Here is a 15,430-nt window from a genome sequence, read left to right on the forward strand (position 1 = left end):
ATTGTGGATTGCATATTTTTTGGAATTGTTTATTGAGCTCTATTAGAGTGTCGAACTTCTTTGGAAGGGAATTACTGATAGCCAAACTTCTAAGCAAATTTCATTGACTATACTTTCGTTAACATCTCTCTGAGAAAAATTATGAACTAGTATCTTTAGTGTTTTTTTTTCTAACTAATACCTTAAAATACGTAAGTGTTTTAATTTTCACATATCATTACAGACAAAAATAGGTTATTATTTGGCATTACCCTCTTTCCCTCCAAATCTTGCTTGTTTGTCTTTAAGTAGTGCTTGTGTTCACTAGTCTTTTAATTCCTTTGATTCCCGCTTTCATTTCTCCATCTTCGTTACTTTTTTCACCAACCTTTGTTTACGACAGTAAGTTCTTTCGCTCCCTCTCTCTCATCTTGTGCATTGAAAATCTATGTTTTGCCGATTTATCATGACAATTTTGAACCACAAATAGCCAATTTAATAGGATATGAATTACCTTCGAAAAGAGAGAATTTGAGTGGTGTTGTTACTTTGTTAGTACTCTCATTTGGATTTGCAACTCATGCGCAAGATTTGGAAGAAAATAAAAGGACAATGCTGGATAATTAACCATTTTGATCGTAAATAATGTTGTAAGATACTGAAATTAACATATTTACCTACTTTAAAAAACTAGTAGTTGAAGAATAAAAACATAAAAGTACCAGCCTAAAATGAAGTTAAAAATTAGCATGTGAAATTGTGAATAATGGTAAATAGCGTCAATGATAATAATCCAAAATTTTGGTAGCAATTATACAACCCTTGTGTTAGTTGTGTATCTTTATTAGCAATACAGATGTGATAGTACAAGCCGCGTAGTAATAGTGGCAGACAAAAGACATCCTTGGGCAATTTTTTCCAAAGCACGGTGGAAAAGAGCTTTTAGTACTGCCATTTTTCATTCAATCATTCTTTATCTACTTTTCTGAACAAGTTGTAGAGTGTTCTTCTATCACAACAAAAATCTGAGTTTGATTTTCCATTTTGCATTTGAGAGTAATTCAAAGATGTTTTTAGGTGAGACGATTTTCTCAGCGTTTCTTCAAGCGCTGTTTCAGCAGCTTATGACTCCTGGAGTAGTAAGCGCGTACTTGAAACTTTTTGATGGTGAAAATTTACCAAACACTATCAAAAAGTGCAAAGGTCAGCTGACTTTCATGGAAACGATGCTAAGGTCTGCCGAGCAGAAGCAGATCGATGACGAGGTTGTCCGGCCATTGAAGGAGGATCTTCAAGACATAGCTCTTGACTTGGAAGATATCTTGGACGAGTTAGCTACTCAAGCTCATGTTTATGAATTGGAGAAAATGGATCAGGAAGATGATAATAATGATCATCAACTCAATACTACTGATCATGTCTCTCATATCCTCGGCGCATCAACAGATTATATGGTTTGTCTCTGTCTGCTTCATGCTAATGAGTAATGAATTCTATTTTTAGTACCAGTCTATTCTAACGGTATTTAGTTTTTAGTACTTTCTCCGTTTTAATTTAGTTGTGTCACTTTCAAAATCCGGACTCCTAGAAAATTTTTGGAGAGAAGAAAGATAAAGAACGAAAATAAGAGGGTTTCATGTGATATAAGGGAATATAGAGAAAAGTTATTACCTAAAATGGAAGTGTCACAACTAAAATGAAACTTCTTAAAATAGAAAGTGTCACAACTAAATTGAAACTTCTTAAAATAGGAAGTGTCACAATTAAATTGAAACTTCTTAAAATAGAAAGTGTCAGAACTAAATTGAAACTAAGGCTATGTTCAGTTCACCTTATTTTTGCTCATTTCAGATTTAATCAGATCAGATCAGAAAAAATAAGTTCAGATCAGATTAGATAAGTTCAGATCAGATCAGATCAGGCTTATATTTAAAAACTCATTATTACTATTAATTACTCTCCCTTCGTCCCAAAATATAATTCCCATTTCTATTTTGGGAGTCAGATTTTAAAAACTTTGACCAAATATTCTTACTAATGTATACAAAAAACATATTTATGAGGGGGTCTTGTTAGATTAGTCTCGATGTGTAAATTTGTAATATCAACTTTTTATATTTTTTACTAATAAGAAATAGAAGATATTATAGGTCAAAGGTACGTCTTGGAGACTGTGCAAAATGAAATGAGAACTATAGTTTGGGACGGAGGGAGTAGTACATTTGTTCAAAAGAATTATTATTGTTGCTGTTGTACGTATTAATTATTAATATTGGTAATTATTATTAATTTCGTTGTTATCATTACAAATGTCATTGTTATCATTATTTTAAGTTATTTTGTTGTTATTAAATAATAGAAAATTAAAAGCCACGTGTTAAGAACATAAGATTGGCGCAAACATAAGAAATATATAAAATATGATAGCTCAAATTCATGACAATGAAACTACTAAGTTCAGATTACATTTCAAAATAAGCTAAGTGCGATATATACAATTTATAAATTTAGATTCGGTATACATCTTCCCACCGAATTCCAAATCTCTCTAGCTATTTGAAGTTACACGCTATCTACTTCTTTCTTGCGCAAGTCATAGTTGTTTGTATACTCCCTCCGTTTCCTAAAGATCTTCCTTGTTACTATTACTATAGATACCTATGAGAATCAAGTTGTGTGGGGGTGTGGGGTGTGGGGTGGGTAAAGCAGAAATGGATTAAGATAAATAAACAAATAAAAAGGGGTTAAAGTAGGAGAGAGAAAGGGAGTAAATTGAATTAATAATGTAACGGTTATTTCACCAAATACCCCCGACAAATCGCGAAATTCACAATATACCCTCAATGTTTCAACAATTCACCATATACCCCCTGACTTTTCATTTTTGTGCACCATATACCCTTTTTCTAACGGACGTTAGGCTGCCGTTTCTTTATTTACGATTTTGCCATCATTATTCACTAACCCTCATTTAAATCCTAATCCCTAACATCTAAACCTAACCCTAAAATCTAAACCCTAACCCACCCCCTCCCCTACCCCATCCCCCCACCCCACCCAGCCCCCACCCAGCCCCTTCCCCCACCACCGCCTCTACCCATCCCCCCACTCCCTCCCCATCAATTTCTCTCTCCCCTTTCCCGTCAATACAACAGCAACACAGACCCCAACCTTTCCCCTCCCCTCCACCGTCGCAGGCCTCGCAACCCTTCCCCTATTCCCTCGCTGTCAATTTCCTCCTCCCCTTCCCCATCGACACAACGACACAATAGGAAGAGAGAGACATAGCCGCGACAAAGCAGCAACACATGAGAGAGAGTGAGAGTTTCGATGGAGGAGAGAGACACAAAAATGCGAGGAAGTAAAGCTCCGGCGAGCTAAGCGCAGGCAAAATAATGAGTAACCGAGGGGGTGGGGGTGGGAAAATCGATGGGGTGGGGGTTTGGCGTTCGAGGGGGAGGGGTGGGGGTTTTTCGAAGGGTTGTAAAATCGGGGTTGGGAAATCGACGGGGCTGGGAAGTCGGCGGCTGGAAATCGGCGGTGAGGGGTAGGGGCTGGGAAATCGCCGGGGAAATTAGCGGGGAATGGGTGAGGGGAGGCCGAAGGTGACGGACGCGCAGGGAGTGGGGAAGGCCGGTGGTGGGGGAGGCCGGTGGTGGGGGAGGGGGAAGGGTATGGGCTGGGGTGGGGCTGCCAAAGAGTTAGGGTTAGGGTTAGGGTAAGGGTTTAGGGGAAGGATTAGGGTTGGATTAGGATTAGGGTTAGGTTAGATTAGGGTTTAATGATGGCAAAATTGTAAATAAAGCTAACGGTGGGTTAACGGAAGTTAGGAAAAGGGCATCTGGTGCACGTTTTCGAAAACTCAAGGGCATACGGTGAATTTCTGAAACATTGAGGGTATATGGTGAATTTCTTAATTTGTCGGGGTATTTGGTGAAAAAACCGATAATGTAATGGTGGACCATATGATAGAGACATGAGAGAGTAAAAAGGGAAAAAAATTCTAAATAAGGAATAAAGTAAAAGAAGGAAAATCTTTTGAAAACATACATGGAAAGAGCGAAGATCTTTAGGAAACAGATGGAGTATTTTATTTTATTTTATATGAAAAAAAGAGTTAAGTCTGCCCACTTTTAAAGTGAAACCTTTTTTTAAGGAAAAGTGTGAAACATTTTATAAGTGCTCTTATAAATTAATGATTTGGGTTATATAATTATTTTTAGTAATAATAATTATTATTATGATTATAATTATTGTTGTTGTTATTATTATAATAATGATAATAATAATAATTATTATTATTAATAAAAGTTGTGTAAAAGTTGTGATAGAAATAAAATGATAATAATAGTAATACTATAAATAAGATATTATAATGTATCGCATAATAATGAATTACAAAGTATTAATATATTTTATAAAAGATAAGATCTTGTAAATCACATCAGATCAGAAAAAATAAGTTCAGATCAAAAAATTTCAGGTACACTAAACATAGCCTAAAGAAGTATTTGTAATCATACTATCTATCTTTCACAAATAAGGAACGATAAAAAAGTTAGAAAAGTATTTGAGCTTGTGATTTCAAGATGATATTGTCATTCCAAAGTAAAATATTAGTAATTTAAAAATATAATTACTGTGATCTAATAATTAGTTTTAGTGAAAGTATTGGGTCAGACCGTCTGACCCAATATTCTCGTCAGACGACATGGCCCTCAACTCAAATTAAGGCTTTGGTGCCACCTCTTCAGCTTCACCTTCTTTTTCTCTCTCCTCCGCTGCTACTTCTTCTTCTTCAACTCCGAATTTATTCGGATCTTCTTCTACTGCTCCTTCCTTATTTTTGATCAACCAAACAACTTTGTTTATTTACCAGAAAATGACATTACAAATACATATAAAAGATATATTCATGGTTGTGTGGGCTCTCACAAATCAGAACAAAGAGAATTCAAACCATCGTATATAGAATACTATAATCCAACTAAAAGTTTGCTCTTTGATTACACATTTGCCTTCTACATTGATTGTAAAATTCAACAAGATGTACTATATCAGCAGCCAAGATAAAGATCAGTTGGCTTTATCTGGTACAAATTTACAGGGAGGGAAGCAGAAAATTGCCACTAGTGTAGGATTACTGCCCTATCCGAGGCTAGGACAAACGTAGATCTATCGGAGATAGCAAGTCTTGCTTAAAGCTTGATGCAGATTGAAAGTTTCACCTTGACCTCCACTAAAAGACCGCATTTCTAAGACGCAAGCAGTTAACTCAAATTAAGGCTTCTTTCAGTTGAGAAATCTCCTTCAACTACTTGAGAAATGCTTGGGTATGAATGACATGGCCCTGAACTCGAGGTTAGTGTTTTGTTTTCTTTTCAGTTGGACTTTGTTTTATTTCAGTTGGACTTTGTTTTCTTTCAGTTGGACTTTGTTATCTTTCAGTTGGACTTTGTGTTTCTTTCAGTTGGACTTTGTGTTTCTTTCAGTTGGACTTTGTTTTGTTTCAGTTGGACTTTGTTTTTTTTCAGTTGGACTACCTGAAAAAAAATGAAGACTACCTGAAAAAAATAAAGACCAACTGAAATCCAAAGTAAGTCTAACTGAAGTACAAAAACCAACTGAAAAAAAAAGAAGACTAACTGAAAACAAAATGAAGACTACCTAAAAAAATGAAGACTACCTGAAAAAAAATGAAGACTACCTGAAAAAGAATAAAGACCAACTGAAACCCAAAGTAAGTCTAACTGAAGTACAAAAACTAACTGAAAAAAAAAGAAGACTAACTGAAAACAAAATGAAGACTACCTGAAAAAAAATGAAGACTACCCGAAAAAAAATTAAGACTACCTGAAAAAAAATTAAGACTAACTGAAAAAAATTGGAACCACCTGAAAGTCGTCCGACCAAATATTATGGTCGGACGAGTCCGACACAATACGTTCTCTTAGTTTTATATTATATTTCGTTCTTTATTAATTACTACCTACTTTTCAAATTAATTTACATACTTCACTTGGGGAGAAAAAAGGACAAATGCAAAGGTATAAGAGAGAAACTGGAAAAGGAGACAGAAACTCGAAAATGGGTTGAAATATTAAAAAAATGGATGACATGGGTGGAGGAAGATGAGAAAGTAGATGTGATATGTTACCAAAAATAGAAAAATCAATAATGTATAAATTAAAAATAAACCGACAAAAAAAAGTGTGTAGATTAATTTGAAACAGAATTAATATAACATACCCTTCGTATTAAGGCTCCGTTTGGTAGAGCGTAAAACATTTTCAGTGTAAAATGATTTTCATGGAAAACAATTTACAATGGAAAACACAATTCCAAAAGTAGTTTTCCGTTGTTTGGTTCGATGTAACAAAAATGATGAAATGAAAGGAAAATGAAAGGGAAAGTAAGGAGGTAGTGAGAGGAGTGTACAAGAGAGATAAGGAAAATAGTTTTCCCTTCATTTTGAAAGGAAAATGGTTTTCCATTATTGGGAGAGCAATTTTACCGCAAGGGAAAATGGTTTTACACTCTTTTGCCAACCAAACAATGTAAAACTGAAAATAGAGAAAAACCGTTTTCCTGAAAAACGTTTTACGCCCTACCAAACGGAGCCTAAATACAACGATTCTCCCTTCAAAAAAAAAATAAAAAAATACAACGATTCTCCTTTTCAGTGTAGATAAATAAAAGCTAGACAAAATATATTGAATTATTCCCGTTTCAAATCTTACTAAAACTCTCATTAGTTATTAAATATTAACTATTCACACACACGGGTCCTTTTGTCCTACCACATAATTTTTTTTCATTTTCATAAAAAGTGGACGAAACCCGATTAATAAATAATAGAGGGAGTAAAAATGAAAAAGTCAAGCTCTTAATGAATAAATAAATAACACTTCCATTATACTTTCTTTATTTTTTTTTTATCTTTCTCACTTTCCTGTGCACATCTCCCAATGCATATTTTTGAACTTAAATATCTTTCATTATATAATAGTAAAAATTATAATGATTGAATATTAATAATGTACTAATTGAGACGAATCAAACAAGACCTCATATGACTATATTTTTTCTTATAAATTGAAAAAAATGAGAAAATTCTATCGAAGTATGAATAGTGTCAAGATTCCAAGTGAGAACGATAAAAAAAAACAAGAGGGAGTATTATTCTTTAAATGATTGAGAAATTAATATAAATAGTAGAAAAGTTGAATCTAATGGGTTTTATTTTTTAGCCCAAGATATCCATTAGTACATAAGAGTATTTGAGATCTTTCTCATCTACGTCTTATATTTGAAGTTGAATGAGCACAAGATAAAATACCTTGCAGTTTCTAATTACATTGCAATATTAATATCTGAATTCAGGTGAAAAACATTATTGGTAGAGCTGCAGAAAGTGTCTCCACGTTGTTCAACCCCATTGCCAGCATTTCATCAAGGCTGGATGGCATTACAGAACGTTTGTACGATCTTCAGAAGCAAATAAAATTTTCTGGTTTATCAGCAATACATGCCATGCCACAGCAGACGCACCAAGCTGAATCTTCTCAACCCAGTCGAGAAACAAGTTCTGTATTAGGTAAGGAAGAGGTTTATGGCAGAGAAAACAGGAAGAATGAGATAATTCAACAGTTACTAGAAGAAGATCAACAGAGTTCGGAGAATTATGTTGTGATTCCTATTGTTGGAATGGGAGGCATTGGGAAGACGACTCTTGCACAGTATGTATACAACAATAAGGAGCAAGTCAAGGGTCACTTTGATCTCAAGGCTTGGGTGTGTGTCTCAGATGTATTTGATGTAAAACGCATAACTATAGAAATCATCACCTCGGCCACTAGTCAAACTTTTGACTCTATTAGCCTAAATCAAGCACAAGAAAAGTTGAAGCAAGTGCTAACAGGCAAAAAGTTCTTGATCGTTCTTGATGACGTTTGGTGTGAGATATATGCTGAGTGGCACCAGCTACAGGCACCTTTCCAAGACGGGGCAAAAGGGAGTAGAGTTATAATGACTACACGAAATGAGATGATAGCAATGATGATGATTAAAGATCCGATTCATGGCAATGTCGTCAATTTAGAAACATTGTCCAATGAGGATTCTTGGCATCTATTTCAGCAGCATGCAGGTCACAATCCTGACCTTGTTAATATGCAGGATGATATCATAGAGAAGTGCAAAGGTTTGCCTTTGGCTGTGAAAACTCTAGCAGGTCTCTTGAAATGTACACGGGATAAGATGCAACGCCAAGAAATACTAGATAGCAGTCTTTGGAGCCAGAAGAGTGATCTTTTACCAGCACTGATGTTGAGTTACCGTCATCTGCCACCTCATCTAAAGCATATCTTTGCTTATATGTCCATAACTCCCAAAGATTATAAATTTTCTGAGGAGTTTAGCGTCTCAGAGTGGATGGCTCAGGGCTTTCTAACAGAAAATAAAACGTCTAGAATGGAAGATATAGGTCACAATTACTTCCTTGATCTAGTCTCTAGGTCATTAATTGAGAAAGATCGTGGAAATCTGTTCACTATGCATGATCTAATCCATGATTTGGCTCAATGGGCTGCAGGGGACCTATGTTGTATTATTGGCCCTGGGAATATGCCAAGAGATCTTAAAAGAACTCGCCATTTGTCTATCACAAAGTATTCTTCATATGGAACATTGACAAATCAACTCTCTGCTTCTCAATTGCGAACTTTTAGGATGTTTGGTCACAATCCAAATATCGAAATTCTGGATTTCCTCCAAAAATTTCAATATGTACGCTGTCTACGGCTCGATTTGGATTTAATTGAAGAGTTGCCGGAGTGTATAGGTGGTCTGAAACAGTTGCGATTGATCTCGATCAGAGCAGGAAAACTAAAAGTGTTGCCAAAATCAATTAGCAGACTCTTCAACCTCCAAACACTGAACTTGGGTTTGTGTTGTAATCTTGAGGAGGTCCCACATGTTGGGTTTCTGGTAAAGCTTCGCCAGTTCTATATTAGAATAACCTCTTTGAAAGAGATGCCACTGGGAATAGGGAGTTTGATTAGCCTGCAGGATTTAGATAGGTTTGTGTTAGGAGCTCAGGGTGGTGCCAGGATACGTGAGCTGAGGAAGTTGAATCATCTCCATGGCAAACTGGCAATCATCGGACTAGAAAATGTCATAAGAGTTGGGGATGCAGAGGAAGCCCAATTGCATAAGAAACACGATCTCGATGAATTGGATTTGATATGGAATAATGTAAATGATTGTAGTGGTAGAGATGTGTCACAGCAGGATGAGGTCGATGAGAACACTATAAGCGGTGTGTTAGAGCAGTTGCAACCTCCCAGTTCTATCAAAAAGTGTATGTTAGATGGGTATAGGGGATTGAAATTGACATCTTGGTTGGGAGATGTCTCTTTGAAGAACATGGTTGACATAAAGCTGGTGAATTGTACGAGATGTGAAAGGTTGCCTCCACTAGGGAACCTACCCTTGTTGACATATCTTAAGGTTGAAGGCATGGAAGGTATCAAGCAGGTAGGTGAGGAATTTTATGGCGCTCCCAGTTCATCAGTTCCTTTTAAGGCTTTGAGAGGTCTATCCTTTATGAAAATCAAAAATTGGGAGAAGTGGACGCACTCACCAGTTGACAACAATAGGGCATTCCCCTGCCTTGAACATCTTTTAGTTAAAGATTGTGAATCACTGCAAGGTGATCTACCTCCGCATATGCCTTCTCTCAAAATGCTGAAAATCGAAACGTGCAAGGATCTGAGTATCTCACTTCCAAGCCTTCCTTTGCTGGAGGAGTTGAAGGTAGACAGATGCAGAGTATTGTCTACCAGTGCAGATGTCATTTTCTGTTCAAAAATGATGAATCTTAGTTATATTTCGGAAATCGTAGGCTTTCCTGGGTATTGCCCTCACCTTCGTGGAGAACTCGACGTATTACGTTGCCATTTTCTCAGTACTATTGCCCAGATACCCACAATGTTTCGACAAGTGAAAATTAGAAGGTGCGATGAACTAAAGTCGGTGGAATTCGAGATATCCACTTCCTCCAGTTGTCCTAAAAAATTGGAGGTTGTGGATTGTAAGTCTCTCGTTGCCATTACTAAGATTCCCTTGACGCTTCGAATTTTGAAAATTGTTATTTGCAAGAAGCTAGAGGTTGTTGAATTTCACAAATTAGACTACTCATCATCATCATCTTCCAGTGTGGGATCCAGAGGAGAAGCAGCATCAGATGAAGTTGCTTCCATTTCCATGCAAGATTCAGCGATACCACTTACACAACCTCCATCTCAACTTGCCTATCTCATCAAATTAAGTATTTATAAATGCACTAGTCTCGTATCATTACCACCAAGTCTGCTCCTCCCAGCTTTAAAAGAACTTGAGTTATGGGATTGCGAAAATATGGAAGATCTCCCAGGTGACGGTGATATGCACAATTTTAGCTCCCTCGAAGAATTAATAATTCGAAAGTGTCCCAAAATCCAATGCTTTCCAGGAGGAGGTTTACCCAAAAACCTGAAGATAATTAGTATTCAGGAAGTAAACATAAAGCAGCAGCCGGTACAAGAGTGGGAATTGCACCTCCTCCATTCACTTCAATATCTTCAACTGGTTGATGTAGGCAGCTGTGCAGACTCAGCTGAATTTCTATCTCTCCCGTCTTCCTTATCTGAATTGCACATCAGCGGTTTCCAAAATTTGAAATCTTTTCTTGGCGACTTTACGTCGCTTGAAAATCTTAGCCTTGTAAATTGCCCGAAATTCTGTTACTTTTCAGAAACAGGATTTTTTCCCAGGAACCTAAGTGAGCTTTCAATCAGTAACTATATAGAGAAACCGATACGAGAGTCGGGATTGCACCTTCTAACTTCTCTTCAAGATCTTGAACTTATAAATGTAGAAGGCAGCTCCATTATAGATGACACAGTAGAGTGCATCCCAGGTCCAGATCTCTATCTTCCCTCTTCCTTGTCTGAATTATGGATCAAGGGTTTCTCAAATTTGAAAACAATATGTTGTTCCACCCTCCCCAACATGACTGAAATCACTATATGGAGTTGCCCCAAGTTTGAATCCTTTGGTAACAATGGCCTTCCTCCACACCTTAAATCTGTGTACATTAATCAAGCGTCTGATTTAATAGAGCAGCATTTGGAAAGAGATTCCAATGGGCCTATACGTTTTAAAGGTCACAATTACTCGCTACGTTAAAACGGTGCCTTTGTCAAGTATGTAACATTCTTCATTCTTTCACTTCTGTTTCTTTTTATGCAAACTGTAACTGCTATTCAAGTAATAAAATGAAGTCAGCTGCAATTAGAGGCACAATATATTATATTCCCTGCCTTAACTCTTACTATCTATCTATGCATGGATACAATAGATTTACATAACCATTACTTGCCAGAATATTTCTTCTTACAACTTTGAATATTGAAATGAAAGCAAGTTGAGCTAAAAAAATTCAACTATCAACACATGGAACTCTCATCTTAAATCCAGAATTACATGGAGTAAAACTTCTTTCATTGAAATTAGAAAGATGTGGAACTAAACTGAAGATTTTTAGTCGTCATGTTTGAACAATTTGCTTTATTACAAAAATTGAACTTCCTTCTTATGTTATTATTATTTATTATGTGAAATTAGTAATTAGTAATCAGTAGATGGTTTGTAATTGTTACATGTCTACAATCTCAAAACATTATTTTGCTTTTCCAACAAGGTTTTCATGTTTTTTTTTATCAATGATGATAAAAATGTAATTAAGCAGTTTATTTTGTTGATGACTTGACAGAATGAAACTGTACTCTATAAATCAATTCTGTTTAGTACATGGCTACATGCAACAGACAGGTTTTTTTTGCTATCAGTTATGTGCCTATGGCGCCTTTCTGTGCTTTTATACTGTGCTCCATAATCTTGTATGTGATTTCTGGCTAGTTGGGTCTTCTGAAGCTGAATTGTTGATGTTTTCTCGTTTTGCCTGCAGACTACTTCAATGTCTCAATGGAGTTAGACAGTCTCAGAGTATTGTGCTCGCTATGATGATCACTTCTGGTATAGTAGTTCTTATCCATATTGGCATATTCCATTTTGTTGGGTTCATATTTGAGACTCAGACTTGGGATCTAAGATATTCTAAAGCAAATATTATATCATTTGATCCATTTATTTTTTGCTACCAGTATATGCAAAGTTTTCCCCTGCTTGATCAAAGAGTAAAAATGGGTTCTCAAAGGAAGAACTTACCTGTACTTCTCATAAGCTTGTTTTTTCTTCAGCGGTCATTTTTAGGCTTAGGCCTTTATATTTTGAAATCTCTCAACCTTTCCTATTTGCTTTCTTAATATACTATTATGAATTTCTTATCATTATTGGTTCTTATATATGTTTATGTTTCTTAAACATTTTTGCTTTTTCCAATGTTTTTGATATATCTATTAAAGATGAGATAGGAGCTCATGCTAGTTAAGTTATAGTGGAAGTGCTTATATGGGATAACACACAATTTGCTTACTTCGCCTGGTATTTTCAGTCTACATTCACTGATTCAGAGCCGATATCTCATCTGAGTATTGCCAAAGTTTGTGTAGAGTTATTTATGTACACTAAGCTTGCTCTATAGCTTCTAAACAAATTTATGCTCTTCACTGAAACAGGTCTGGTAGTTTCTCCTAAATTTCGCTCTTCAATTTATTTTCTCAGCCTTTAGATATGTTGTTTTTTAACATTCTAAAACTTATAAGTAATTCTTTCCTCCATCAAATATTACTTTTCGTTATAAATGTTTGATTATATGGTAATGATTAATGAGTTTTTCATAGTATTGTAGAAGAGCTTTCAAAATATTACAGCTTAGACCACTAACTAGCATTACTTATTTGTCATGAATAATAGGTGTTTATGGGGCATCTGGAAATTGCAGTGGTTTCACATTTTCTTTTAGCAGTATAACACTTTAGATAATTAATGTAACTAATGTCATCTGTTGCAGTTGCATATGCTCTTCAAGTAAGCAGTATACTTGATGTATAGATAATTAATGTAACTCATGTCATCTCTTGCAGTTGCAGATGCTCTTCGAGTGCAACTTTTCTCAAGTTATGGGGTGTCAAGGTGCTGATAGGCATAGAATAGTAGTGGTAACATCTGCTGATTTCAGGTATTGAAAAAATGATGTTGGTTATCCAAATAAATTATGTTAACCCATTTGAACTTCAGCTCATAAGCTATGTTAGTTAATTAGAGTTTTTTGTTCTTGTCTCCTTGGCATGTCTTGCAAGATGTTTTATATTTTCTCTCTATCTTCTTTTGAAGGCAAAGGATACTTAAGAGAGCAAACTATCTTCCATAAAACCTGTCTTGGACAATCTGAGATCAAAGTCGAAGAAAGGTGTTAAATTTCAGATTATATTAAAATGGGTCTGGGTAACCCAATAAGGAGGAGGAGAGTTTAGCCCACTTACAAGCTAGGAGGTTCTATCCTAAAACCAATTGGTGATAGGAGGAGTAACTCCTAATCTTATAAAGTGGTTTATTCTCTCCTCTTTCTCCAATGTGGGAGTAGGCATTCTTTGGGTTTCAACAAAAGGATTTAACCGTGCAAAGGCTGGCTGAACGTAAATCACATCTTGAAGAGCTTCAGAATGAAACGGTCTGTCATTTGATATCTTCGAAAAGTATCTGCAGTGAATGCTTTGGCATCAACTCTTTGATTCTCTCCGTTCTAGTCTTGCCGTTTGTCGTAGGTTTGCATTCTTTGTGTTTCTTCATCAATGAGTTTCGTGGGGATTGTTACGCAAGAATTTGTGCTATGATTATAGTAATTGTTAATTTGTTGTCCTTTCGAGGGATTGTTAATTGGTAATTGTTACGCAAGAATGAAACGGTATTGTTGTTCTTAATCTTTGATTCGAATTTTTTTATGTAGCTCTTGTTGAGAGTTTGATAGCAAAAGTTAAAGCTTGGGAGATAGATAAAGGAATGACGTTCCTTTGTGGCAAGGTGATTGACCAAGAGCTGAAAACTTTTGCCTATCAATTTCTTAGTTTTCAATTCCTTAAAAGATTCATATTATCTATATGTGTGTGTACATATGACATCTTTCGCTGTATTCAATTTTCAGGAACTTCTGTTGCATGAATTACAAGAATACACTTCACAGCGTCAGCATAGGGAAGAAGAGAAACGTAGAACTCGGGTATGTCTAATCTCTTGTAGTATCTTATACTATTATAGCGACCTCCACACTTCCTGTAGGCTGTAGGTTGTAGCTGCTTACTGTTTCCTATATCAATTTAAAAGTGGAAATAAATCAAATGGCCTCAGTAGAAGAATACACATTGCATTAGAGTTGAAATACTATGTTACTTGGACTCTTCTTAGACTCTTCATCTTGCGACAAAAGTATGTAAATCTTACATAATATAGCAGAGCCGGATACTTGAGTCTAAGTAACATTACATATCTCAGTTTTGTTTCTATAGTGTAGTGTAATAAGCAGAGGATTAACAATGATTCTTAATTCGAATTTCACAGGAGCACAAAAAGTTGCAGGAACAGCTTGCGACAGAAAAAGAAGCGATCTATGGTTCAAAGCCTAAAAAGCCATTGGGTCAGAGCACCAATAACAACACAATGGTTGGAACTCCCGCTCGTAGGATAGGAACTCCCTCAGGGCGTATGGGGATATCTGGTAGTAAAGATCGCAGAGATAGCACGAGAGTTATACCAGTGAACTTTGTAGCTCTTGCCAAAGATGATCCCGTATATCGTGGTAGCTAACTCTCGTTCATTTTGTTTTGATGGCCTTCATATGGTGGAAAGCAAGGATCTTCAAGGTGAAAGGATATTGAGAGATGGTAATTTTGGGTAGTCAACACCAAAAGATTAGGAAAATTTTCTTTTGTTCATGTCTGAATCTCATGTCATAAAAGATGTGTTATCGAGGTGCATATTTTCTATAGTTAGTTACTGGTATGATGCCATGATGGTATGTGTTAATATGGGTTTTAATGGTGGATTGCATATTTTCTGGAATTGTTTACCGAGCTCTCTTAGATTGTTGAACTTCTTGGAAGGGAATTATTGATAGCCGAACTTCTAAGCATATTTCATTACTATACTTTCGTTAACATCTCTCTGGGAAAAATTATGTACTAGTATCTTTAGTGTTTTTTTTTTCCAAGTAATACCTTAAAATACGTAAATGTTTTAATTTCAGGATCTTGCATATCATTACAAACAAAAATAGGTAATTATTTGGCATTAACCCTCTATTTCCCTCCAAATCTTGCTTGTTTGTCTTTAAGTAGTGCTTGTGTTCACTAGTCTTTTAATTCCTTTGATTTTCGCTTTCATTTCTCCATCTTCGTTACTCTTATCACCAACCTTTGTTGACAACAGTAAATTCTTTCGCTCCCTCTCTCTC

General features: G+C 35.9%; 1 protein-coding gene and 1 long non-coding RNA gene across 2 annotated transcripts; one reads left to right on the top strand and one right to left on the bottom strand.

Moving 5' to 3' along the window:
• Nucleotides 1-991: 991 nt before the first annotated feature.
• On the top strand, nucleotides 992-15,160 carry LOC104887601 (putative disease resistance RPP13-like protein 1). The gene is made up of 8 exons (XM_057392447.1): nucleotides 992-1,433; nucleotides 7,363-11,225; nucleotides 11,990-12,057; nucleotides 13,068-13,162; nucleotides 13,318-13,748; nucleotides 13,931-14,004; nucleotides 14,126-14,200; nucleotides 14,539-15,160. Exons 1-2 carry the CDS (start codon nucleotides 1,047-1,049, stop codon nucleotides 11,206-11,208), a joined length of 4,233 nt encoding a protein of 1,410 aa, XP_057248430.1. The 5' UTR covers nucleotides 992-1,046; the 3' UTR covers nucleotides 11,209-11,225; nucleotides 11,990-12,057; nucleotides 13,068-13,162; nucleotides 13,318-13,748; nucleotides 13,931-14,004; nucleotides 14,126-14,200; nucleotides 14,539-15,160.
• Nucleotides 4,863-5,921, bottom strand: LOC130590321 (uncharacterized). Its single transcript, XR_008967908.1, has 2 exons — nucleotides 5,666-5,921; nucleotides 4,863-5,543 (listed from the first exon to the last, which is right to left on the bottom strand). It is a non-coding gene; the product is annotated as an uncharacterized LOC130590321 (long non-coding RNA).
• Nucleotides 15,161-15,430: the final 270 nt, after the last annotated feature.

Source organism: Beta vulgaris, chromosome 2 (genome assembly GCF_026745355.1).
Source record: "Beta vulgaris subsp. vulgaris cultivar EL10 chromosome 2, EL10.2, whole genome shotgun sequence".
In the NCBI taxonomy this organism is placed as follows: Eukaryota; Viridiplantae; Streptophyta; class Magnoliopsida; order Caryophyllales; family Amaranthaceae; genus Beta; species Beta vulgaris.

Excerpts from the sequence above, each read along its gene's own strand:
- LOC104887601 (XM_057392447.1), top strand. The coding sequence starts at position 1,047 with ATGTTTTTAGGTGAGACGATTTTCTCAGCGTTTCTTCAAGCGCTGTTT. Across the intron at positions 1,434-7,362 it reads GCGCATCAACAGATTATATG|GTGAAAAACATTATTGGTAG; the intron begins GTTTGTCTCTGT and ends ATCTGAATTCAG.